This window comes from Clytia hemisphaerica, unplaced genomic scaffold (assembly GCF_902728285.1).
Source record: "Clytia hemisphaerica strain Z4C2 unplaced genomic scaffold, Clytia hemisphaerica genome assembly, whole genome shotgun sequence".
Taxonomy (NCBI): Eukaryota; Metazoa; Cnidaria; class Hydrozoa; order Leptothecata; family Clytiidae; genus Clytia; species Clytia hemisphaerica.
This window is the reverse complement of record NW_027103432.1, coordinates 691,038-718,210: the sequence shown is the minus strand read 5'-3', so window position 1 is coordinate 718,210 and position 27,173 is coordinate 691,038. Positions and strand designations below refer to the sequence as shown.

The 27,173-nt window shown below is 34.4% G+C and overlaps 2 protein-coding genes across 5 annotated transcripts; both read right to left on the bottom strand.

The window, feature by feature from the left end:
* Positions 1-1,062: 1,062 nt before the first annotated feature.
* Positions 1,063-4,966, bottom strand: LOC136798076 (uncharacterized). The gene is made up of 5 exons (XM_067054666.1): positions 4,821-4,966; positions 3,870-4,150; positions 3,404-3,465; positions 2,954-3,101; positions 1,063-2,790 (listed from the first exon to the last, which is right to left on the bottom strand). Exons 1-5 carry the CDS (start codon positions 4,847-4,849, stop codon positions 1,739-1,741), a joined length of 1,572 nt encoding a protein of 523 aa, XP_066910767.1. The 5' UTR covers positions 4,850-4,966; the 3' UTR covers positions 1,063-1,738.
* Positions 4,967-6,210: 1,244 nt separating this feature from the next.
* Positions 6,211-10,740, bottom strand: LOC136798075 (micronuclear linker histone polyprotein-like). Of its 4 annotated transcripts, none has more exons than XM_067054662.1 (7): positions 10,474-10,740; positions 10,125-10,175; positions 9,369-9,837; positions 9,089-9,224; positions 8,873-8,922; positions 8,106-8,214; positions 6,211-7,870 (listed from the first exon to the last, which is right to left on the bottom strand). In XM_067054662.1, the coding sequence occupies exons 1-7, from the start codon at positions 10,666-10,668 to the stop codon at positions 6,391-6,393; spliced, it is 2,490 nt and encodes an 829-aa protein (XP_066910763.1). In that variant the 5' UTR covers positions 10,669-10,740; the 3' UTR covers positions 6,211-6,390. The 4 variants fall into 4 exon arrangements, with proteins under 4 accessions (XP_066910763.1, XP_066910764.1, XP_066910765.1 ...); XM_067054663.1 differs by having other exon boundaries at positions 6,211-7,867; XM_067054664.1 differs by having other exon boundaries at positions 9,089-9,221.
* Positions 10,741-27,173: the final 16,433 nt, after the last annotated feature.

The following is a 27,173-nucleotide window of genomic DNA, read 5'->3' as shown; positions in this document are numbered from 1 at the left end:
TTCGTTTTCTAAATTTTCTTCCGATATCGCCGCCGCACCATGCCTATCGTAATACTTTCGCTAAGGCGAAATTAAAAATTGAAACATGAAAATTTAAATTCCAAACGTTAAAAAAGATTACACAGCCAACCAAAAGAAAACCTTTATTCAAAATTCTTCATTTTGCATTTTAAATCGAGAAATCTGAGTAAGATTTCTTCTTCCAACTGATTGAAAATATTATTTTAATGCAAAATTTATGGAGTTAGGAAAATGTCTTTCCTTATTCAATACTTAACTGATGATAATCCTTAGTGAATAGAAATTTTTAAATAACCTTCAAATATTCTTCTCTTGTCATCAATGTTTCAACTTTTTTTCCTTTTTTTCAGTTTGTGTTCAAAATTTATTTTTGAAATACTTTTGGATTCAAGCTGAGCTACCGAAAAATCGAAAAATCAAAAAATTTCTTCAATTGAAATGAAACGATAAGAACTCAGGCTATGCTCCACTGAAAATGATCAAAAAATATCATTTAAGAATTTCAGTTAAAATATGATAGCACTTATTACAAATATCTTCTTAAATAATATCAATTTGTAAGCAATCCCCTCTAAGAATAAATAAAATTTTGACCAATAAAATAATACGTAGTATAGGCAATAGTATCTAAAATCTACTTTAATATCTGATATTGTATATAAGAAAATTCATATAAAAACTAAAGGAAAGCATGTAACCTTTCCCAGCAATATCTATCATGGACCACTTTTTTGCTTTTTGAATCTTATGGTATGATGAATTCTGTGTCTCACAACTTTTTGGTACTAAATCATTGAAGAACAAATGCGAAGGAGTGCTTTAAAAAAACGAAATTGCATTGAAATGGATAAAGTAACATCACTCGGTTGAAGGAACTGAACAGTCCTGTCTCACAGCCCCGGTGGAACTTTTTTTTGCCAGATTTTCCAGTGGAGCTGGAGTCCCAGCGGGTCTGTGACACAGGGGTGTAACTGAGATGCTAAAAATGATACACCTCCACCGCAAAGACAACAAGAGAAATTGTATCAGACACAGAATGGTGCCTAACTGTAACAGACCGTACTCCGCGGTTCTTTTCTCGTAAAGAAGAATTTAGCTAGGAAGAATGCAGAGTTTAAACTATAATTTTAGACAACCCCGAGGTTTGTATGAAAATTAAATACGATGTAAAAATTAAATATCAAAATTATATGAACAAAAAAAATAAACTAAAAGCTAGAAAAATACCTTGCGATGTCATATGAAAGATCTCACGTTCTAGACTACGAGCCAGTTTATCTATACGCTCATCATCTCATTATACAATTAACTCTCTATAATTCGAAACTTTCTGTAATTCGAACTAAAATATTAGTCCCCCAGCAGAAAAGTGGTTTATTACTAATTACTCTCTGTAATTCAATTATTTTTCTAACTTGTAATTTTTTTGGTCCCTTGAATATCGAATTAGAGAGAGACAGTCAACTGTATTAAAACTTAAATCCTTCAAAATAATAGATCAATGTCCTTGAATAAGAAGACTACTTTTACAGGTTTTGCCAAAGTTACGTAGCTATAAAGAAAATTCAAACTTTTAGAAAGTAAACGTCTATTCATGATAATAAAATCAGTGGCAAACGCTATTTTGGGCTATTCGGGGCTATTTTGGGTGCTTCCGTATAAAACATTACGTCATAATACCATGAATCAGCCACATTACACACGTTCAGAATCACCATCAAGAAATCCAACCTTTCCTACCAAACAATAAGAAAGGATCATAAATAGTTTTCCGTCTACGACCAGTATTAAGCTCAACTTTATCGATTGCTCTCATAACCAACTTTTCAATCTCTCGTTGTTGGTCGCGTACGACATATCCGTCACGTAAAGATCGCGCGATAGTGTAAAATCGTGGGCGTACAGTCTGTCTTATATACTGTAAGATATCTGAAAGTTTTTCACCACGTTTATATAAATCTGCTTCGGTTCCTATATGAAATTCTTTCACGAATCGACTATTTGGAAACACGTTACCATGACAAACTGAAAATTCCGTTTGCTGGTCCTTCCCTAAAAGCCGTTGACTTGATGACAAACAAAAATGTATTTTCGATAAACTGTCAATCTGTTTCGGCGATAGAGTCAATAAGAAAATGACGAATTCCGGCAATGCTGTCGGTTTTAAAAAGTACTTCCCGGTCATTGAAGTGATTGCATCATTAAGTTTTTGTCGGACAGCTCGAGTATCTTTTGGTTCAGACTTCAAGTGTAAATACAAAAACATGTCAGAGATTTTATGAAACATTTCTTTCAATTTTTGGTTAAGGTCAGTCTCATCTTCAGAATTCTTCGGCGAATACAATTCAGGTAGAATGGCATCTAAAACCTTTTGCGTTTTTAATGAGACACCATGTTCTATAAAATTTTCAACGCCACTTTCGCAACCAAAATAATCTTCATCTATGTCAACAAACACACTTAAAGTCTTCTTAAAAGTAATATCTTCAATAAAATTCGATTCGGAAATCTCAATAAAGGCAAAATTCCGAAGTTTCTTACAATCCGTTAATGGGATGGTTGTTGCGTTCAAAACATTCCACGGGTTCTCACGTATACAATCATACATACCGCCCGCTACGTAGCCATTACGTAATGGGCGTTCGCAAGTACACGCTACATCGCCCTTTAAACCTTTGATTTTTGTAGTACCTACGAAACCTTTCGTGTGGTACGTTTGATTGTTCTTTAACCAGCTAGGTTTGACCCATATGACTCGATCCACAAAACCTTTGAAGAAGGAAGCATAAAATTGAAAAGAATGGAACTTTAATGTTGAGATACCAAAGGCCAGCAAAATGCAGGATTAAGTAATACGATTTTACCATATGGTTTTTGTTGCTATCATAAATATCTTCAAAGCTTAGAAGGATACACTCATACACAAATATACCTTCATAAATTGACGAGAAAATGAATCGATCGTTGGATTCCATCAGTGGAAGAAAGTCACGTTCCAAGCGAACTTTGTTGTGTTGGAAGTATTTGAGTTTGTTGAGTAAAGAAGGTGAAGCTGTGTCCGAATGCGCATCGATGTGAATCTGTCCGAAAAAGTGCAAGATTTATTAAAAGCCGTCTAGTAGGTTTCCTTTTATTCTCTAACGAAAAAACTCCTTATCTGGTACTCAGACTAGCCCTCTGACCCTTCTTATTTCCAAGAAATATTAAGAAGGCAATGTTTTAACTTATTTGTTCACAACTGAAACTCAAAGATTGATTTTGGTCATTATTGCTTTAAAGTAAAGCTGTATTACTATTAGTTAGTTTCTTAGTTGTGCCTTTAGGTTCCTAAAGAACTTTTTAGCAATTACGCTAGCGCTGTATATACTCAAATAACTCTTACAATAGTATTTCCTTTGGCCTGAATCAAACCTTCGACAATAGCTTTGTACCAGTACGGTATCACTGAAAAAAACAAAAGATGGGTATAACAATTGAACATGTTTTTCACCTGAGATCGGTTATGTAAGTCTTAGGATCTCAAAGCCTTTGTAAATTTTTAGATTTTCATATATATACAGTTTTTTGAAAACTGTGTAGAAAAATTTAATTTCGCCAGTATCGTACTTTTCTTGTCTACAACGAGGAGGCAAGAAATTCACATACTTGAAAGAATAGTAACTTAAGCTAACCAATGGAAAATTATAAACGCCTATCCAAAATTCCTGTTACTTTCTTCATTTTTAAAAAAATTCTATAATCAGGTGACACTGCAACACTATAGGCTCTTATCTCCTCTTAAAAGACCATTTGGATCACACCACCAGGAGGAAGGAACCAAAAACCAAAGCGAAAACACGTTATGATACCTTCTTGATGTTGGTCAACAATGACAACTGGTACATCCCTCCCATGGAGTGCGCTCATTTTCAAATCTCTATATCTTTCCTCATATGGTCTTATTGGTTCTTCTTCGTCGTGCATGAGGTGAGGTGCACCAGCTAGAAAGACGTAGATCAATAACATCACAATGATGGAGAGCGCTATTATTTTGTTTCTCTTGCTCTTCCTCATGGTGTTGTCTTGTTGTTTTTGTTGTCCTCTCTTCAGTTGTTTTATTGGAAGTTCATTATCATTGACTTTGATGTACCTGAAACATTAGAAAAAATGAAATTACAATCCTTTTCATAATATTAGAGACATTTTCATAACCACAAACGTATTGTAAGAGGTCTAACTTTTAGGTCGGAAGGATAGTGTTTTAATGTTAGACTTAGAACCTTAGGATTTCAGAATCCAAAAATTCAAAAATGAGTCATAAGGCTCCGAATATGACCTAGACATCTATAAACCCCTCCAAAATTGAAAGAATCGATTGAATCACAGCGTTATAAATCATATATATTGTGTGATTTTTGTTATGCATTTTGTGACTCAATTTCCATATTTTGGTCTCAAGAGTTTTAAACTGAAGAAAAAACATGGACCATGGTTTACTGTATACGATACGATACTGTTTACGATACTAATAACTTTCAGAAAACAATAGTCTAACTAGAGACGAATACACGTTTTTTATACAAGAACAAACCATATAAGAGCATTCGGCTTCGATGCCAAAGATATTAAGAAGAAGTTAAGAACATTTTAAGGCTTTGCAGACTCTAAAACACCCGATTTCTCAGGAAATTGGGCAAAAATACTTACAAAATGGTAAAAATAAGAACATTCTAAGAACATTTTTAGGCTTAAAACTCAAAAACTTAAAAACATCCGAAGGCGAAATTTTACATGTCCTTATAAAAAAAACGTGCACATACCGATGAATAGAGGTTGATATTGGAGCCATGACACATTGTTTTTCTCGGTGATGGTCTGGTTACTGGAGGTGAATTGTCAATAAATCTGCTGCTCATAATGTAAATTGTTCTCTTTTATTTCGTTTTTTGTTTGTTTCTTTTTCGCTAAAGATAATTGAAACATTTGAAAAGAGATTAGCAGAAATTCATTCCAAATTATTGAAATAGGAAGTTCCTTTAATAAATGACGACTTCCAACTTTTGAATACTAAGCAATACTATTTCATTCACATTTACACATGTCAGGATATCTAATCCATCCTAACTAAAATCCTTGACCCTTTAGATTTTCTTCATTTTCAAACCTTTACATATTAGTTTTTTGACCCATAGATTTCTGGTGGAAGAGTGTCCAGTTTTGAAGTCGACTAGTCTCCCATGTTGTATTATTTTAACTTAGACTTTCGAACGTTCGAGTTTCACAAGATTCGAACCCCGTAGGTCGTCAAGCAGGATAAAAACGAAAATGACGGACTGGTGAGCTCAAAAGCTGGACACACTTTATTTCATAAGAAAGCTCGATTCAGCCAAGTAGTTAATACATAAACTCGGTAATTATATCCTGACATGGTTCTTAAATTGGTTAAAACAATTAGGTCTACATCACTTATAAAAAGAAGGCAAGAAGTGCTTATCGGTCAAACGAAATTGAAGTTCTTTTTGTAACACAGCAAGTTATCATTATATTCTATGAGTAATACCAATTATTTTGAATTATATTAAAATGTTTATAAAATATTGTTCAATATTTATTTATAAAGATGAATTCAAATCATTCGTATAAACAATCTTGAACATTTTTGAAATTTTGTGTAGGAATAAATAAATATCAGCTGACAAATTAATAAATTCTACCATGGACAAATCTACAAAGTTTTCATTTGGAGATTTAGTACTGACAAAATGACCTGCATCAAAAGCTACAAAGGTATTTGCAACTTTTATTAAAAGACCGACCAAATTTAAGAAAGAAGTTGTTCAACAGTTCTGGCAAAATACCCAGTTACAAGTTTTTTCGACCTAGGTCTTGTCAAACTTGGGTCGAAGAATGAGTTTTTCCTTTGATAATTTACTCATTTACGAATATTCATGATAAAATTGGCCAAAAAATTAAGAATGTGCCAGAATATCACGATCATACATAGAATTTGGCAAAATATGCCAAGAATTCCATTTTTAGAACATTTTAAAACTATAAATTACCAATTACCTTCTTTCACAAAAATGCCATGTTATGCTTTAGGTTCGTATAACATGTTCAATTCTTACTTATAAAAATGTTGTAAGAAGATTTTTAGGATTATTTTCCCCAGAAAATTAATTTCATCCATGATGAAATGAAAAACACCACTTTTATAAAAGAAAAGCGTGTATTCAGCAAATAAATAACTTTTCTAAATTAGTATTTTATTAATTACAATGGATAAAAAATAATTACATAGAAAAACATTTTCAAGGAACTCTCAAACAAAGCAACATCCAAATAACCAGTCAAACAATAAATTAATGAAACAATCAAAAGCCAATACCATCAAGGAGTGGTACAAATGATAATTGAATCTCTAGAAACAGGACTATAATGGCGGAAAGTTCTTCTGAATTTTCGAAAATTGAATGCTTTCTTATCTCCAAACGGTGAAATAGGACTAATATCAGCTTTAGATTTCTTAACCATATCTTTCAGAGGTGTCTCCTCAATTATAGTTTTTCTACAAGTCGTGGAGGTTTCGAAATTCTTTTGTCCCTCTATGCAATTTGTAGACTTTCTACCTGTTTTGGATGAGTTTGGATTTTCCTTTGGAGTGGTTGCAACTCTATCAGTACAAGTTGACTTTTGCGATAAAACACATGGAGATACTGTCTCGTCAAGTGAATTCGAGTCCCAGTTGAAATCATTAAGAATGTCGTTCACGGCCGATGGTGTGTGTAAAACAGACGCGAAAATACAGTCATCCTGGACTGAATCATCTTGAATTGAAATATTGATGCTTTTCCCTCTGTTATCCAGTTTGGTCACTCTATTCTCTTTGTTTTTTAAAGAGCTAGCATCTCTGGAACTGGAAGGTTTACTTTGGTTTACACCAGAATAAATTATATTGGAACAGGAAGATGATTCTATTGCAAGTTTGTTTTCTTTGCTGTCATTCACAGTACTCCATAAAGAAGGTCTTGTTGTGCAAATCCCCGATTTCCCAGATGCCATCATTTTAGGTTCATTGTTATCATCATGTTTGATTTTGCGGAATTTGTATTGTCTCCTAGGAGGTGTTGTCTTATGTTGATCAGATATTTTAGGGTGTGTGATCTCCACCGTGCTTTCAGAACTTTCATCAAACTTTATTTCAAAATCACATAATTTTCTCTTATTTTCTGAAGATCTTGTGATGGCTGTATTGCTTGCTGGTGATGAATGTGTTGATAGTGGAATAGGTGAGGCTAGATCATCTGATGTTAAAATAGTTTTCTTTTCATTGCATTTCCTGGGGGGAGGTTTACGCACAGGCGAGTCTTCTTGTTCGAAACTGCTGTCAGGTAAAAGTTGCAGACGTTTAAGTCGTTTTGATCTTGTAGTAACTGGCTCAATCATGCTTAGATCTTCGTCGGAATTTTCATTATTAGAGTGTTGATCTTCATCTGAAGACAGTAATACTTCTATGCGTTTTTTCATATCATTTGCAATCTTACAACTGCTAGAGCTCGCAACATTTCTACCACGTAACTCCTCTCCTCTCCTCGAAGAGCCTTGTTGGTTATCATGACTATCTTTTGATTCTAATTCCGTTCTATCTTCTTCTTCAGAAGATTCGCAATCTTCCTCACTGGATGAATTTTGTTCTTCATTCTCTGGTGAATATTGAGATACGAATGTTGTCATTGACATTTGAACCATTCTGTTTTGTCTCCTAATTTTCTCCATTGCTTGATCTCGACCGACACGACTTGGATATTTCTTGGAATTGGATGAGGTTGAAGGGGTTGTGATGCTTGGTCTCCTTGGTTTTATAGTTCTACTTTGATTGAAAATGAGAAGACAAGGATTGAAAGACAATAATTTAAAGTAATAACCTGGAAATAACTTAAGAGGTAGAAAATTGAAAATTAACGTTTCATCCTCTTTAATGAAAAGAATTTGACCGGCTTTTTTATCATTCCACAAAGTCATTGTTGGGAAATCGACCATTCCCAGGTATTTAGTATGATTAGAAGACTGGATACTCAGAACATTGAATAAAATTTAATTCTGACCTTGTTCTTGAAGTAGTTTGTTTGTGACTCATATCAATCCATTGTTCTCGTGTCGAACCTGAAGATCTTCTTTTGTCAACCTTTGGACAATATCTGATACTTTTACGCTCTGAATATTTGAAAAAGATGTTTGAATTTTAAAGACAATTGGAGACAACAGACAAAACGGTAGATTGTTACAAAAACCATTCCTAAGGTAAAAATATAGCTTCATTAGCCACCATAACTTTTTGCCTAACAACTTTGGCCAAACTAATGCAATATTCAGTTGAGCGCTTAGAGGAAGAGAAGAGACGTTTTGGCCCTGAGTGAGACATAGCATGCAAATCAAACCAAAAACCCAAAATTGACAAGCTTTACCTTATTGGAACTAATTTTTGCGGGTTTTAATTTTAGCGTTTTTCGCAGTTTTTCGTCAAAATCGCGAAAATTTGATCCCGCGAAAAAATTTGAGAGTTGAAAGCCGCGAAAATTAATTCCCGCGAAATACAGCTTTTTCCAATTTTATTGAAAAATTTGAAAAATCCCTAGGAAAATGAAAGAAATTTGTCCAAAAAAGGGCAAAACCGCGAAAATTAAAACCCGCCAAAATTCCAGAATGAAAAAAACCGCGAAAATTAGAACCCGCGAAATGCAATTTTTCTGATATATTTTTTTCCGACCGCGAAAATTAGTTCCCGCGAAAATTAGTTCCAATAAGGTAGTCTACAATCAAGAAACTCTGTGAGACAAACTTAAAACAAAATGAAATTTTAGAAAATTCTTACTCTTTCTTCGTTTGGGAGGCTTTATTACTGTTGAAGAAATTAAGATTGAGCTGAAAAAAAAACATGGACAATTTCAATTAACTTGAAAGCTGACTGAAAATAAATCACGACAGTCTAGCAGTCACTTTACCAAGAAAAAACCAATGGATAATTTAAAAAGAAAATTTGTCTTGAAATCTTTCTAGGAGCTTTGTATTAATGAAAAGGGACGTATACCTGGATTGCGAAGAAACAGTTTCAATGGAATGTTTATCTTCTTCTACAGCTTCTGCTTCATCATTGGAACTGTTTTGCACTGAATCGCTCTCATTGTCATTGTTTATTGGTAAATCCTGCACATCCTGCCTAACTGCTGAAAATAACGAAAGTAAAATATTATGATATAAGTAAGGTATGATTTGTACAAACAGCAGAATTATAATATTTTGAATACATAAAGTCTAACACTTGGAAATGTATGCTAGCAAAAATACCACATAAAACATTTTAATAAAACCTGAAGTTGTTGTTGAAGCTGCACTTGGTTCCTCAAATGCATCATCGTCATCATTAACATCATCGTTATCAAGAGGAGCTACAAATTCATCTTCAGAAGCATCTGTTTCTTGCTCTTCTGTCAATTGTTGTCTCCTAGCAGCTCTGGTTTGTCTTTCCCTTGAGCTCTGTTGTCGCTGATCGCTACTACTAAGTTGTGCATGTCTGGTTGTATAATTTGTTATTAAAGATGAGGCTGTAGATGTTGTTCGACCTGATCTTAATCTGATGGCTCGACCTCTGACAGTGGGAATATTGTAACTTGGCGTGAAGCTTTCATCAGGGTCATTATCGGTGTCTTCGGACAAAGAATCTTCTGCAATTAGACCCATTGCTACTTCATAATCGTCTTCAGCAAAACTGATGTTACTCTGGTTCTTGTCCTTGATACGTACTTTTTGAGTGGGAATGTAAGGTTTACCTACTGTCACCTGGAAAACAAGAATTATTTACTGTAAAGAAAAGATATTTGGTATTTTCTAATTCAATTTTAAAATCCCACTTGACCCAGAGTCTTTAGCGTTGTCTGTATATATAAGTTATAAATACCATTATTATACACTAATTATTAAATATACCTTATTGAATTTTGTATTTTTAAAAAACGTAATTTATTTGGCTGATAATTGTCCTCAATACGGGCGGCATGAAACTCTGAGTACCAAAATATACACGTCTCATTTTTAATCAATTAATACAAATATAAAAATTGCAATACCTTTGTAATACATCGGAACCTTTGTTTACACAGTGGGCAAGTATTTGTTTTCTAAAAAAGTGAAAATATACAAATAAATTGACTGTATGGATTGAATGGTTTAGGAAAAATAAAATTCCTTCTTAAACTATCCCCCCCCCTTTTTCATGAAAATTTCTGACCGCCCCCTTCCTCATTTTTGTGGAAGGTGTCACCCCTCACCCTTAAGAAAGGGGGGGGTCTGAACTAAGCAAAGAAAATCTGTCCAAGGGTTTTCATTTAAATGAGCTGTGTTCTGTTCTTTCTATATTGTTACTATGCATTACAAGGAAGAAACGAAAGATGAAAGTGTCAACAAATATCTATTTACCTTTGACCACTCATGAATGCAAACAAAACAAAACCAGTGTGCACAAATGATGACACCTCTAACATTCACTTTATCCAAACAAACTACACAATCCTTTGGTGCTTCATTTGCATCTGATGATGAATGATTGTTTTTGGTTCGACCTCTGTTCATTAATTCAAGACCTTTTTGTTTGGCTTTTCTTGAAAGTGCCATTATTGCCTTCAGAAATTCATTCAGATTGTATTATTGACATTTTTACTAAATAAAACAATGGGCATAGGTGGAGTTAGCCATTGGAAAAAAGAATACTTTTTATACTTCTATATTTATGGTGCACCCGGTACAAAACCAAACTTAAAAAAAGTAGATTTAAAAAAAGCAGATATCAAAAGATTTTGGGAAGCTGATATCAAGAAAATGTTGACACTAAATAAGTTTATTTAGGTTTCAAAAATCTGCTCAAAACATTTCTAGGACATTCTATCTTATCTTAGGGGAGAAACTATTAGTCATTGTTACCTGCTGCAACATCTTCAAAACATTTAAGCAGGTTAGATTGTTGAATTCTTAGGCTACATCACCATCGACCCTGACTTGACAACAATGGAAAACAAAATATGACAATATACATTATTAGTATAACCAAACGTGTTCAAATGTGTCCAACGCACTGGGTTTAATTTCAGTAGCTTTAAATTATTCATGGGCCTGATCGTAGTAAAACAAACAAAAAAGTACTAGTGCCAGGCCCCAAAAATTAAAATTTTTGAAAAATGAAAAAAAAACACCAAATATTCATCCTAGGGAACAAGTGTGCCAAAATGTTAGCCAAATCTGAAAATTTTTGAAGTCTCCAGGCTTCCCCAAAGTTGGAAATAAAACAAGCTATTCTTTTTCAGATGACGCAGGATGACGCTATGTTTTTCTTTAAAATTTCAAATTTCCAAAAACTTTCGAATGTTTTTGTAAACTGTTTCAATCAGCTCCTGATAATGTTTGAAAAGTTTGAAAATCATTTGATCAAATGATGTCGACATAACTCATTTTCTTTGAAAATAGCTGATGTCACAATCAATTTTCTTAACGACTACGGGCAACTCAGTGCTATATAAGCTTATTGTCATGCAAAAAGAACCAATTACAATGCATTAAAAACAAACTGGTACAGTACATCCCACTGTACTCACAGTACATTCCACTGTACTCATCGTACACCCATTGGACACCACTCTACAATGTACAGCAGTGTCCAGGGTCGTTATTCAGCTTGTTTGTACTAAAGATTCTCTTTCCCGCATTAAGACTTTCCTGATTTGTCTGTGATTTTTTCTGCTATCTCTCCTATAATAGCCAATATGAGATTGGAAAGGGTTTTCTTCTAAAGGTACGGAAAATCTTGTGTTTTCTTACAAGACAGCCTAACTTTTCCAAAGCTCACAAATCGAATTTGAATTAGAAAAACGTCAATTGAATCGTTTTTTAAAAGCTGATAAAATCACCCACACACCCACATCCCAAAACATCAAACACCTGAAATCCCTGAAAGTTGATGAAAAGCTGAATGAATGATTTTCGCTATATCGTCCTGTCCGAAATCATTTTTTGCATAATGTTTTATCAAAGTTACTTAAGTGTTAATTATCTTTTTTCTTTTTTCATCAGATACAGCTTGGTAATGACTAGCCTGGAGATCCATGCTATGATTTCTTATTCTATATACTGATGGCGAAATATATAGCATGGTATGGGCTGACAGTTTGAATTTCCCATATCCTAATCAAATCCTGTTATTGTTTCACTGGTCACACTTTCTTAAAGAAAGCGTAAGTTCCGAAATTTGGTTTTTATTTTAGTAAGTGAGGACAGCGCTAAATTCAAATTTCCCACTGTAATTTTTTTGAGGCCAAAATCGGACTCACAGCTCTGACCTGTCAAGTATTCATCAGATTTTAAAAAAACACGCAGACGGGTTACTGTCTAGGTAATGACACACTTTCTGCAAAATTTCATGTTTTAACTGTCTACCATTTGTCTGGAATCATAAATTTTGTGTCAATTTTTCCTTATTTTGGCAATTTTTAGTTAAAAAAATGGCTCAGTTTTATGGCAGCACTTTCTTTCCAGGAAGGTATTTGACCTGGAATTGCGATTTTCCATATATCCAACTTATTCATGTGTTTTTTTACAAAAAAACCTTTGAACCTTTTTTCCATCTTGCTCTACAATCATGGACAAAATATTTGAGACAAAGGGGAGTTCCCGGCGAAAGGATTTTTAAGCGCCTTAAACTACAGTTGGAAAGTAGAGTTTTAACTCTGAGTTTTAACATGAGACTTCATAGTGGGCACCCCCCCCCCTGGATTCTGGGGGGGTTGAGGATTTTCAGATTTTTAAAAATAGGTGCGGGTTGGGTTGATGAGAAATTTCAGGTGGGGGTAACCCTATGTAGGTGGGGGTAACATTTTTCAGGTGGGGGTTGTCAAGTTTTCTGTATTTAACTTCGTTTGATTTTGTACTTTTTTGTCTTTTTCAACTTTCCACATACTATACTAGATAAAAAATAAAACAAATGACTGTCATAAGTTCTGAAGGTTAAAAAGAGTTCATTTTTTCTCCAGTCTTTTCCTTTCCAGTTTGTAGTCCTCAGGACTTTTAACTGGGATCTTTAGTGTTCCTAAAAGGAACAAGACCTCCAAATTCGAAGGTGTGATTCGATTGCACCGTTTTGCGCATATGAGTTGGAGTATGGTGTAGCCCCTTTCTACCGGCGAGGTGTTGGCAGCAGTACACAGCATAAGTTGAAGAAATTTTGAAGTATTCTGAAACTCCAAGATATGATTTTCAAGAAATGATTTGACAGCTTTTAATTGGTCTGGTTGCTGCTTCTTAAATCTGGCAGTATTGACTCCAGCAAGCCAGATACCTCCTAAAACTCCAAAAGACTTCTTCAATTCATCTTTCAAATGTTGCTCTTCGCAATAAATTTTCTTGGAAAAAAGGATAAACTGAATTTTCAGGTGGGGGTTCAAAGATTTTACAAATTTAGGTGGGGGTTGCTGAAAAAGGTGGGGGTTGGGCTGATATGAGATTTCAGGTGGGGGTAACCCTATGTAGGTGGGGGGTGACCTTTTTCAGGTGGGGGTTGGAGGGGTGTTGCCCACTATGGACTTAAGACTTAGGACCTTAGAATCTCAGGATTTAAAAGTTCAAACTTGCTCGAATAAGGCTTGGAATGTAGCCTAGAAGCCACCAAACCCCTCTAAAATCGAAATATTCAGTGAAAGAAAGTGGAAGTGCTAAAATAGCAATTCTCACCCGAACTTAAATTCTGAAAAACGTTAAAATACACTAAAATCTCAATATATTTCGACCATGATTGTAGTAGTGATTTTCTGTTTACCTCCATTTTGTCACCAGATTTTGTCCTGTTTGAAATTGTTGCACATTACCATCATTTTTTGAAATTCTGCAAGGAATAAAGTTTACTATGGTTGAATATTGTAATCTAGGATAGAGCATATTACTTTAATTGGGAAAAAATAAAATTCAAAGCCCATTTGATTTGATTTTAAGGGTGTTAGAAGAAAATGTCCTGTCTGAAATCACTTGTCCCGTCCAAAATCATGATTTTTCAAATATCTTTCAATTTGTAGTAAAATGAGTGTTTAAACATTCAGGGAGTTATCAGACCTAATGCGTAATGGTAAGAGAAAAGTTCAAATAGGTCAATTAAAGTTATGTTTTTACACCTTAAAACCTTGAAAATAGGAATTTCTTTCAGACAATTTTCCAGTAAAAACAGGTATTACATGAAAATCACTGCTGCGTGCTAGAACAAAAAAGGGAAAGATTCTCAAGTGTTTTCTGTTTGAAATTTGTTCACTTAACTGATCATTTAGAAATATAGTGAAGTTATCATATGCACTGAAGAAAATACAAACTAGCGACTAACCATGACAAAGACAAAAAAAACGAAGGAAAAGGAAATAACATGGAAAAGGAAATAACATGGAAAAGACATTACAAATGACATCAATGGATTTTAAGCATGTTCAAATCAAAGTTCACAATAACGACTTTCTTTCATGGGAGATTCTACTCAAAGTTGTACATGTCTTTTCCGCAACAGGGTACCAAAATGCCAAATTTCAAATTGGCAATAGAGATTTTAGCCTGAGAAAATTAGAGTTTAGCTCTAAATATTGCGTTTTAGTGGGAAATACAATTCCATAATGGCGGACTTTGGCAAATTTCTAACAAGAACCATTTTGGTTCTCCCAGAGTATATCCAGAATACTTTCAGCACCAAAAGATTTCAGGACCCTATTTAAAACCATTTTTGAGATTTTAGCCTGAGAAAATTAGACTTTAACTCTAAATATCGCGTTTTAGTTGGAAATGCAATACAATAATGGCAGACTTAGGCAAATTTCTGACCCAAACCATTTTGATTCTCCCAGAGTATTTTCAGAATACTTCCAAGATCCAAAGATTTCAGAACACCATTTGAAATCATTTTTGAGATTTTAGCCTGAAAAAACCAAGTTTTAGCTTGAAATATTGGCATTTAGCATGAAAACTCGATTTCTAGGGCGCCATTATGGATTTATAGGAAATTTTTGAAAACTCAAAATTGATTTTTCCTGGAGCTTTCTCTGAAGTGTTTCATTGCTGAAAATTTCAAGTGTATACCTTAAAAAGTTTAAAATTTGTGGGTCCTCAAAAATGCTGCTTTCATGCATTTTGCTACCCAGAATCCGAGAAAATCAGCCTTTTTAGCTTGAAATTGAACATTGAGCGATCTCCCTGGGGTTATTTTGTCTTTTTATGTTGAATATTAGTGCAAGACACCATTTACAAACCATTTTGACCCTTTACTGGGCTTTCATAGTCTTAAAATGGGCAAAAAATGCCATTTTTACTCATTTTTCGCTTTAGTGCGAATCAAAGACCCCCCTGGGGAATGCTGGATTTTTGACCTAGGAGGTTAAAAATTGCGCAAAATGTCTTACAATAGATTAAATTTTCACAAAAAAATACTACACTTTGAATTTTTTGACATCATGGCTAAAATGGGAGTTGACGATCTACCCTATTTCTACGCTGAAATCTGGAATTTTGCTTTTTTTTTCAATTTTTATGCCGCCATTATGGATTTTCAGAATATTTCTAGATTTTCAAATTAACATTTTCTCAGAGTATTTTTGGTATACTTTCACTCCTGAAATTTTCAGATCTGTGGCAAAATTATTTAAAAAGTTATTTAAATTGGAAAATTGCATTTTTTTGCATTTTTCCCCCCAAAATCGGCCAAAAATAGCCTATTTTTACATTTTTCGAGCTAATTATCACTTCCATTCAACTTATTTTGTTTTGTCTCAAAGGAATTTAACCTAAGAAATGCTTTCAAGGTGATTAGAGATGTTTTCAACCTAATTTAGGGCTTAAAGAGGCCAAAAATAGCCATTTTTCACTATTTTTGACGATAGTGCGAATCGGAACCCCCAGGGGGAAACAACCAATTTTGGACTTCTGACCTTAAAAATTGTGCAAAATGTCTTGGAATAGGTTAAATTTTCACAAAAAAATACTACATCTTGAATTTTTTGACTTTGGGTTTTGACGCCACACCCTAGTTTAGGAACTAATATTTTGCCCTAAAAAGTTAGTTATAGTATTGTCTTTCCTGAATCTGAAGTCTGCCCCAAAGATTTCTGATAATTTTAAGTCTTTCCTTACCATTCTCGTAGAGTCATCAATTTTTGTTAAGAAATTATTGAAACCAAGTTTAGCTCATTTAAAATTTCCTGTTGAATGGGGAACATCAAGACTGGGTCAAAATAAAGACCAGCTTGGTTACCAACTTAGAACAACTGTTTTCTGCTCTTAAAACTACTTATCACTATCAAAATTTACCAAACTGTTGCGGAAAGGACATAATCTGAAATTTTAAGTATGCAACTGTTTTCAAAAACTGTCAAGAAAGCAATTATTCATGGTTTAAAGTATTTAGTATTCAATTTTACACTTTTAAATTGCTTAAAAATCATAAGTATGACTTTTTATGTATTCCTAAAGAAAATAAATTAGTTCTCAAATAATGTTGCGGAAAGGACAAAAATTAGAGGGAACACACTCTTGAAGATCGTGAACGGTGTAGACTGGTTGGTCTGGATTGAATGATAAGATGTCCTTAAGAGCTTTCTTTAATGTTGCCCCAATGCCATCTGGGATACCTTTACCATGTCCACTTTCAAGCCAAATCCATTTAATATCAATTTTATTATTCAGAATATGAATGTAATAACCAGTACATGGTTCTGTTTCTGTACTGAGATGTTGGCGAATCAGAAATAAAGTTTATTTTCTTAGCACCAGTCTTCACTAGTTCATCAAGAATTGGTTGAATGCTTGTCATGACTGCGGGAGCTTTATGGTCAGTGCAATCACTGATGGCGCAACGAGAATATCTGCTTATTTCGAACCATATGTACATTGGGTGAAGGCGAACTGTATCTTCATGATAATACGCTGACTTTTCTTCACGGCTTTGTCGCATTTTGGCATTTTCTGACCAATCGAGCTGAATGGTGATAACGTCAGATTTAGATTGGGCCTCTTCTCTTGCAAGTTTAAATGCTTTGTATTGCGAGTGAACACGAGACTTGTGGTCATGCATTATTTTCAATTCGTTGAGAAGTCTTTTTTTGAATTTGGTGAAACTTAAAGTTACTAGAACTTTACAGCTAACTTTCTTTAACCTTCTTTTTTTTTTCTTTGTGGTTTCAATTTTCTGCCATTATGAAAATGTAATAGGCGCACTGAAGTTAAGATCCTTAACTTTTCTGACAAGCTCATCAATATTGCGATAATCCATAGTGTCATTCCATCTTATGTCAGTGCGTTTTGTGAATTTTCTTAGTGCCTCAAGTTTTATTTTGGGATTCAAGCACATTACACAAAGACAGGTTCCCCAATCGTTTGGGTTAGGCTTCACCACATTGAAAGGGAAATTTTGCGAAAAATATGATAAACTGCACTCGTTGGAGTTTTCAGCCTTGAATTTCTCAAATAATGAAGAAATTGAACACAAACGATATCTGAGGGACAGGATCTCGTCGGGATCTGCAGGGTTTTTCTTCATTTTTTTGTATCCGTACACATACGTGAGACATCATCTCGTAGAAAAAACTTTCTTACTAGTTCTTGTAACTCAGTTAAAGCTTCCTTTTCTGATTTAAATGAAACGTTCAAAAGATTTACCCCAAGCTCTTGCCTCATTTTGGTGTTAAAGCCCAACTGGGAGACCATCATGCACCAGTTTAGATTTTACTTTCTTCTTCTGAGATGGACTTGGGCTCCACAGCTTCATTTTGGGTACTGGAGCTTGTTGAAGAAGAGGAGTGTTCATTATTTGATGAAGATGACTGTTCACCGGTGCTTGTATTATTTTTTTCATAAGATCTTCTCAAGCGTCTCATCTTATTCTTTACAATAGATTTTTGTGGAGTGGAAAAAGTGTTATCAGTTCTGGTTTGCAACCTTTTCAACTCTTTCTGTTTTGCTCTATAGTTTTTCTTTGCCAACCCTAACCCTAACCCTAACAACCCTAAAGAACTTCATTCTCGTTAGATTTTCTGTCTTAAGCTACCTTTCTGTTTGCAGCATTCTTTCTTTCGCGATCTTGATCCTTTAACTTTCCATGTAGCCTTTTGTTCTGATAAATAATTGCTCTTTTTTCTCTTGATCTCTCTGTGCTAGTTTTACCCATTTTACTATTATATCTAATCTAAAGAAAAAGATACACTTTTAAATATGAAACAATTTGTGTTAGGCTAAAACCTTTAGAAAATGAACTATCATCACAACATCAAATTTCATATTTGATTGTTTACAAAAAGTTATCTCTGCACGCCAAACGTTTTCCCATTCAAAATTGAATGTTTACAAATCAGAAAGCAATGCATGTCTTCATGAAAAGTTCAAAATTAAAAGAAACATTGGAAGAACTAAAAGTAGTCCAAAAAACCTAAATACAATCGAAAAAACATACCAAACTAACTCAGAAATTCAGTTTTAAAAAAAGTTGCGGAAAGGACATTAGTGTTGCGGAAAGGACATCATGTTTGAACCTTGATTACTTGTGGACAACACAACATTCAGAAACCAAACTTATAAAAATAATTTCTTTATAACAATGCTAGCAAACTGAATAAAGAATTCAAGCCTCTACACCCCATGGAAAAAAATTGTGTACAAATGTTTAGCGTTGCGGAAAGGACAGATTTTGGGACCATGACTTATTGACTTCCAAAGATGTATGAATTCTAGATCAAGTACAGCATCCTTTTAAAATTAAAAAAGATTCTATCAATGCTAGATAGAAGAGCTTTTAAAAAAAACCTGTTTTGGGTGGTGGAATAGCAACAGTAGAAACAATTTTTCTGACTCAAACAACAAAGTGCTGCGGAAAAGGACAAAATTTGGAGCCATAATGAAACCTGAAGTAAATACCATATGATTTTATTAGAAGCAAAGAAGGAAAAAAATCATACAAAAATTTACCTTCCCCATACCTTTAGAGTATGAAATCAAGTCACTGTAATGGTAGAACCCTTTATAAATGGTACATTTCAGTCTCAGTTCAAAGGGCACTTTTTTGAAAAAATGCCAAAAATTGGCTTTTTTCAACTTTGGACTCAAATTTTTGAAAATGACGGTCCATGTGCCAACTTAAACTGAATTTCCCATGGGGGCACATGTAAAGTAGAAGCTTTAAGCCAATAAAACCCCTGCCAGATCGTCTCCTTGAATAGCTATATCAAAAATTGTTGCGGAAAGGACAATGTACAACTTTGAGTAGAATCGCCCTCATACGACTTTCTTTTTTAAGTTATAAAACTAAAACTCGGGTAAGTTATGGCACGTCTCAAAAACTGAAAATTACCATAATTTTTAGATTGCATTAGTCGACAGAAGATGACCAAACAAATGACTGAACATGAAGGGTATATACTATGATGTTTCTAACCTGAGGTGTAACCTAATTTGTTTTTTCACTCATTTTCGCGAAAAAGCGCAAAAACTGATTATTACGTCATAATCGATGACGTCATCAAAACTAAAAATTGAATTTCACCAAAGATGTATCTCATTAAAGTTGACGTCAGCAGAAATCAGTAAAAAACGAAAAATCCTATCTTTTGCTGACGTAATCAGAATTTCAAAAATAACGAGAAGTCAGTGCTCTGTAACCTGGATAACAGCTGTTCATAATTTTTTCTACGTTATTTTCTTGAAGCCTCTTCGTAAGAGAATGTGTCTTTCTGTAAGGAATCTTATCGGTAACACTTCATGGCAGATTAAAAAGACAATCAGACAACGAAAAAAGCTTCTTCATTTTCATTTTCGCATTTATGGGGAAGAATGAAATTTTCAGAAGATGCTTTACAGTGTTATATTTGATATGAGGATTCCCATCTCCGTAAAATTGCGATTCCCCATGGATTGCAAAATGGTGGCTACGGGTAAACCCTTTGTTCTTTTGCTATATTTTCTTTTGTTCTATGTGACGTAAAGACGCTTCACAAATCAAAGTATATACTTCCATATTATCCTAACAATTTCATAAACTACGTCACAACCACGGAGCACTGACTTTTACTTTAGTTTTATGACTTGTTCTCACTCGTCTGCTTTTCGTAATAAAAAGAAAGTTGTTATTTTGAACTTTGAACATGCTTAAAATCGAGGTACTTCCACTAACTGACTTTAATTATCCTTCGATGGCATGGAGTTTGTTGTTTGATTTTATCCGGTCTGGATACCGTGAAGTCGGGTAACTTGCATCCAGTGCAGTGGAGGTTAACATGCATAGCCTTCAAATGAATGACCTTAAAATACAAAGTTAAATCAAAACAAAAATGGTAGAGTAGAGCTGCGAGAGAAGTTGCGTAGTTCATTTGTTTTGAAATTTTGCCGCTTTGATTGGTCATTCGTTTGAGGGCTATGCAAGTTAGCCTCCACTGATGCAAGCAAGTTAGCTACCCCCGACTTCACCACGGTAATTATGTGAAAACATGGCATGTGAAAAAATTGGCAATTAAAGTACCTGGTCTTGCCTGGTTAAATTTTTTAATCAAACTTTAATCGTTTGATGGAGTTCGATTAGTTCGATAGTTCGATTGTTCGATTGGTTCGACAAGTTCGATTGATCGGGTCTGTCTGGACACTGGAGTATGTTAAAAAATAACTCACAAATAACCAGAAAGTCAGAAAAACTACGAACAAGAGACTGGAAAGTATGAAATAAGTCCAAATCTGTCTTTCGTATTTATGAAGAAGCCACGACCTAGATTGATCAGTTCTGAAGTTCAACATATCTTGATCAGTTCTGAAGTTCAACATAGTCTATCACAAGATTTTTTTCTGCCTTGACCTCTTCTGTGCCGCCATAATTTTTCCGATTTGAAAATCTTGTTCCGATTTTCGCCGATTTTTTATTTCGCGCCCTTTTTTGGGCGTGGGGCGGGAGAGGGTGCAGCAAATGGCTATGCGGCGGGGCGTGGTGGTTGTGTAAGGAAAAGGCTGATTTGATTTGGAAACTACAGTGAAACCTCTAATTAGTGGACACCATCGGGGAAACGGGCTAGTGTGTCCATTAATTAGAAGTGTCCGTCTTTTAGAAGCTTTTGATTTAAAAGAGCTCCAATTTTAAAATAAGGCCATCCAATACCGTGAGTAGTACTGAGTACAGTGAGTATCACAGCGCGAATATTTTCTCTTTGAAAACTTGACCTCTGATACTCAGGGTAGCCATCCAAGGGTGTTAGAAATCAATAAATTCGAGTCTAAAGTATACCACACGTTTTTGGCCCAGCGCTAGCGAGTGGGCCTTTAAAGAGAGTGTCACTATTTTTTTCCGTGTTTCCTTCTGTGTGTCCGTTTTGGTAGAAACGGCGGTTTATACCAGTAACACACTTTTTGCCGTCTGGAGAGGGAAAAGCTTGCGAAAGTCGGGTACTGGCTAAAAAAGATATATTTTCTGATTTCGCGCTCCTTAAACAACAAACGTTTTCAAAACAAAACAGATACAAGATGGCGGTTGAAGCGAGGAGATTGATTTCATGTGTTGATTCTTACTTTCTTGAACATTTTCTTTGCTTTAGTGGTCAAGAGACTTTCAAACCAAAGAAACTTTGTAGTGATTTTTTTTTGTAAACTTTTTCAACATTCTGTCATATGTTATAGTTTTCATAAAGCTTTCTGAGTGAAAATTCTATACCTTAAATCAATTCTGACTTTCACTTTTAGTTTTTCTTGTTTTCAAAAAGACTTGATTCTGGATTTGCTGATGAACACTAAAATGGAGTTCATGTGTAAATTATAGCAAGATTGGAACTTTTTCAATCATACTACGTGTGAAAATGGTTATTTCTAGATCTGTCTCGTTTAACGAATTGGTGGCTTGGCTTGATTTTTCAAACTCAACACGGAATTATTTCAAATACCGATATTAAATGGAATATGGCAATGGAGACTAAAATGCAGCTCATGTGTAAATTTGAACAAGATTGGAACTTTTTCCATGATGCTACGTGTGAAAATGGTTATATATTTCTAAGTCTGTCTCGTTTAACGAATTGGTGGCTTGATTTTTCAAACTCGACACGGAATTATTTCAAATACCGATTAAATGGAATATTGCAATGGAGACTAAGATGCAGCTCATGTGTAAATTTGAACAAGATTGGAACTTTTTTCCATGATGCTAACGTGTGAAAATGGTTATATATTTCTAGATCTGTCTCGTTCAACGAATTGGTGGCTTGATTTTTCAAACTCGACACAGAATTATTTCAATTACCAATTAAATGGAATATGGCAATGGAGACTAAACTGCAGCTCATGTGTAAATTTGAACAAGATAGGAACTTTTTCCATGATGCTACGTGTGAAAATGGTTATATATTTCTAGATCTGTCTCGTTCAACGAATTGGTGGCTTGATTTTTCAAACTCGACACAGAATTATTTCAAATACCGATTAAATGGAATATGGCAATGGAGACTAAACTGCAGCTCATGTGTAAATTTGAACAAGATTGGAACTTTTTTTCATGATGCTACGTGTGAAAATGGTTATATATTCTAGATCTGTCTCGTTCAACGAATTGGTGGCTTGATTTTTCAAACTCGACACAGAATTATTTCAAATACCGATTAAATGGAATATGGCAATGGAGACTAAACTGCAGCTCATGTGTAAATTTGAACAAGATTGGAACTTTTTTCATGATGCTACGTGTGAAAATGGTTAATATTTCTAGATCTGTCTCGTTCAACGAATTGGTGGCTTGATTTTTCAAACCCGACACAGAAATTATTTCAAATACCGATTAAATGGAATATGGGCAATGGAGACGAAACTGCAGCTCATGTGTAAATTTGAACAAGATTGGAACTTTTTCCATGATGCTACATGTGAATATGGTTGTTTCTGGATCTGTTGTGTTTTACGAATTGGCGGCTTGATTTTTCAAACTCGACACAGAATTATTATAAATACTAATTTTAAATGGAATATGGACATGGTAAATGTAGACTAAAATGCAGCTCATGTGTAAATTTGAACAAGATTAGAACTTTTTTCATGCAATGATGTTGTTTCTTATGGAAGTTGAATTTAATGATATTTTGAATTTGATTGTTTACCTTCGGGTAGAAAGTTTCGAGCTTTCAACATTCAATTTATTTTTGATTGACTACTGTACATTATGTTTCGTTTATTTTTTCACTTCCCTGTTCTAAGAAATGAAGAAAGGGAGAATTATCCTTGTCGACTTATTTTTCATTTTATTTTGCTCGACGCAGTAAAATTTTAAATCCTTTGGACATCCCTTTCCTGAAATCTTGTTAAACATTTTTTGGAATTTTTGGAAATCGCGTAAATTACGCTTTTGCTGGGCCTTCACGCCTAACGGGCTTCTTGTTTTCTTTATAAGAATGGTGTAAATCCATTTTATCATGGATATTCTTAGGTGGCCGCATCTTTTTGATTAGCTAGACTATAAGGCGGTCTCCCTCCATATATTTTCTGTGCATATCATCACTTGTATCTTTTTTGTAGTGTTAAATGCATGGTAAATAAATACTTACTTACTTACTTAACTTTTTTGAGAAAATCATCCTAAAAAATTCTTACAGCATTCTTAGGTTAGGATCCTAATTCAGACTAAATTTTTATCGTGGAGATTCTTATAAAGTGTATTCTTAATCTTATTAAAAAAAACGTGTACTTATCTGCAGACACTAGGACACAATGAGAACAAGAGAAAGGTTATTGAAAATGCAATAATTCACTTTGCCCACCACTTTGCTTACATGACAAAATGTACTCCTTTAATTGGGGGATTAGTACTTTGAACCAGATAACGTAGTTGACAAAAATGCTGTAGTGATCACTCGAACCAAGGACACTTGTATACAAGTGTCCTTGCTCGAACAGACGAGCAGAATCAATGGTAAAGGAAACTGCACTAATGGCCAATGTGAAGTGAAGTGAAGATATGACCTGCTTCAGCCAAAATATTCAAAACCGCGTTGCCAATTAAATAGATCAAAGCCAACCTCGTTCCCTACGTATTATCAGCTTTTTAATGCTTACTGATATAGCACTAGATAATTTCTCTAATAAAATAATTGATATTCTCTGGCGTCAGTAAGCAACGTAAATAAAGCCTGGAATACACGGAAAATCGACCCATCTTGTTCAGTTAATTAATAAAGCAAGCAAAAAATAGTTCGATTTTATAAAGTTTTGCCCTTCCTTAAACACATTTTCTCACTTTTTACACCCTTACAGAGCTTGTACCATTTCTCTAATTTCGTCCCTTTCTTACAGTGTGGACTTTGAAAATCCCGAAAGTCGTACTTTTACTTTGAGTGCCAGCCAAGTCTGGGGCTGTCAATATCATCATGGATCATGGCCGAGATAACCGAAATAATATATTGAGATTTTGTGTATTTTTACAACCGCCAAAATCTGCAAACTGTCTTCTCTTGTTGTTAAGGTGACTGACTGTTTTATAATATGATTTCAAATGTTATAATTATCAAAAAGAATTTTCGACAACCATTAAAAGCTTAAACATTTGATGCAAGTTTTTTTCCTAAAAAATAACATTATTTTGAACAAAAATATTTTTTTCACGACTGAACACAAATTTAATGTATAATAGCACATCAAACTCGTCCCCGTGTATCCCAGGCTTTATTTACGTTACTTATGGACGCCAGAGAATATATTATGTTCTATCAACCTCGTTCCCTGCGTATCAGCTAGCGCTATCAGTAAGCATAAAGAAGCTGATAATACGCAGGGAACGAGGTTGATAGCACATAATTTAAGGCTTGAGGACGCGAGAAGTTTTTTTCGAGTCAGTCTTTTCTTTTTTTCCAATGCCAAAATGCCGAATAGTTAGATATGATAACAAAACATCGTTTTTTCATAGTTTTCGGGCAGTATTTAAAGATTCACTTATGGAACACCTTCAATTACAAACTAGTCTGAATCGCCGACCTCTACAAAACCGCAGGTAGTATATAACAAGTGATACTTTTATGGACCTACCTGGTTATGTATTTAACACATATATAATTGATATCTACGTGACGTGACCATTAAACAATAATACAGAACATAAACAGTGACGATCTATTAAAATTAGTCGTTTGTTTCTTAAAAAAAAACGTTTAGAAAACAAAATTTCATGCTCTTGAAATATTCTTTCATATTCAAGACTTCGTGAGCAAAAAAACATCTATCTCATCAAAAAAATTGAGTAATTTGGCTAAGAACAATTGATGTATGCTTATTAATAGTGATTCTTAAAGATAAAGATGCGTTTTTTGAGCTGAAAAATTCGTTTTTTACAAATATCTGCTTGAGCCATCTTTTAATACTTTCATGCAAAAAATCAGAAAAAAAACAATGATCCAATATTTCACAAAGTCCAAAAAACTCGTTTTTTAGCTGTTTTTTGGCCCAAATTTGCCCAAAAACATTTTTTTTCGAAAATCGGGCTGCGTCACATTCGAGGGCTTATAGTTTAGTTATGTATCTTTGTGCAAAAATTCATAAAGAATGAAAGAGCCAATCTCGAAAAAAGACAATACCTAAGTAAATTGATAATGTGCTTATAAAAAAATATCGAATTTGGCCAGTTTTTCTATAAAAAAACGCCAAGCAGCCAAAATTTCATGTCTAAACACTAATATTTATCAAAAGTAAGCAAAAAAAACATCTATCTCATAAAAAATTGAGTAATTTGCCTAAGAACATTGATGTATGCTTATTAATAGTGATTCTTATAGATAAACATGCGCTTTTTCAGCCAACAAAATTTTTTTGCAAAAATCTGCTTGAGCCATCTTTTACCTATGATAGTACCCTACTTTCATGCAAAAAATCAGAAAAAATTAATGATCCAATTTTTCACAAAGTTCAAAAAACCCGTTTTTTAGCTGTTTTTTGGCCCAAATTTGCCCAAGAAAATTTTTTTTCGAAAATCGGGCTCCGTCACATTTTGGCCACCACCATTTTGCACCTTTGGACCAAAAATAAAAAGATTCCTATGATTCAATCCTGAGAAAAGTTGCGGTAACAGACGAACGGACGAACGAACGAACACAGGTTAATTTATAGGACCTCCACCCCACCGGGGTAGGTCCAAAAAGAAGGGCAATCTCCATTAACCCGACCTCGACCCTGACCCTTGAAAAAGGCCGACCCTCGACCCTTGGAAAAAAGCCGACCCTCTCGACCAAAATACAATAAAAAGCCGACCCCGGGTTAAAAAAAAAAACAGTTTTTTTGGTAGTGTTGTTTTAAATATAAAAGTTGAGCAGACAAGCATGGGGTGGAATGGGATACACACGCTTTTTTATAAGAATAATGAATAGTCAACCTCGTCGCCCCCCCCCCCCCCCGTATTATCTGCTTTTTGATGTTTTACTGCGTGAGTGGAAGATAATATGATACCTCTCGTGCATCAACTTAAAACGTAAATATTAAGCCTGGGATATATGGATACGAGGCTGATCATACATGTTGGTCAATAATATGATGCCCGGGGGGGGGTTTGTGAAGAATATTCTCATCCTCCTCCTCCTCCTCCCCCCCCCCCCCACCGACGACTATTCTTGAAGTATTCTCTAAGTGTTCTAATGATCAGTTTTTGGAATATTCATCCAAAAAAAAATCTTATAAAAGTCGCTAAAGCATTTTTTTACCCAGGGTCGGCTTTTTATTGCATTTTGGTCCAGGGTCGGCTTTTTTCCAAGGGTCGAGGGTCGGCCTTTTTCAAGGGTCAGGGTCGAGGTCGAGGTCGGGTTAATGGAGATTGCCAAAAAGAAGCACAAATTTGTTAGAGAATGCGCAAGCAGCCTAGTTACAAGCTCCTTTTTTTATTAAGCGACACAAAATTCGAATTTTCGAACCTGATGAGTAGGAAGTAAGGGCATGGATATTTAAGAATTGTTTTGATATAATTTTTTCTCTAAAAAATAAAAGAGATAATTTTGAAAAATACATAATAAACTTCATATAAATTCCATTTTCAATAAAGTACACGCTTTTTTATAAGAACATCCAAAATTCCTGAAGCCTTCTGATGTTCTTAACATTTTGAGTTTCAAGCCTACAAATTTTCTTAACAT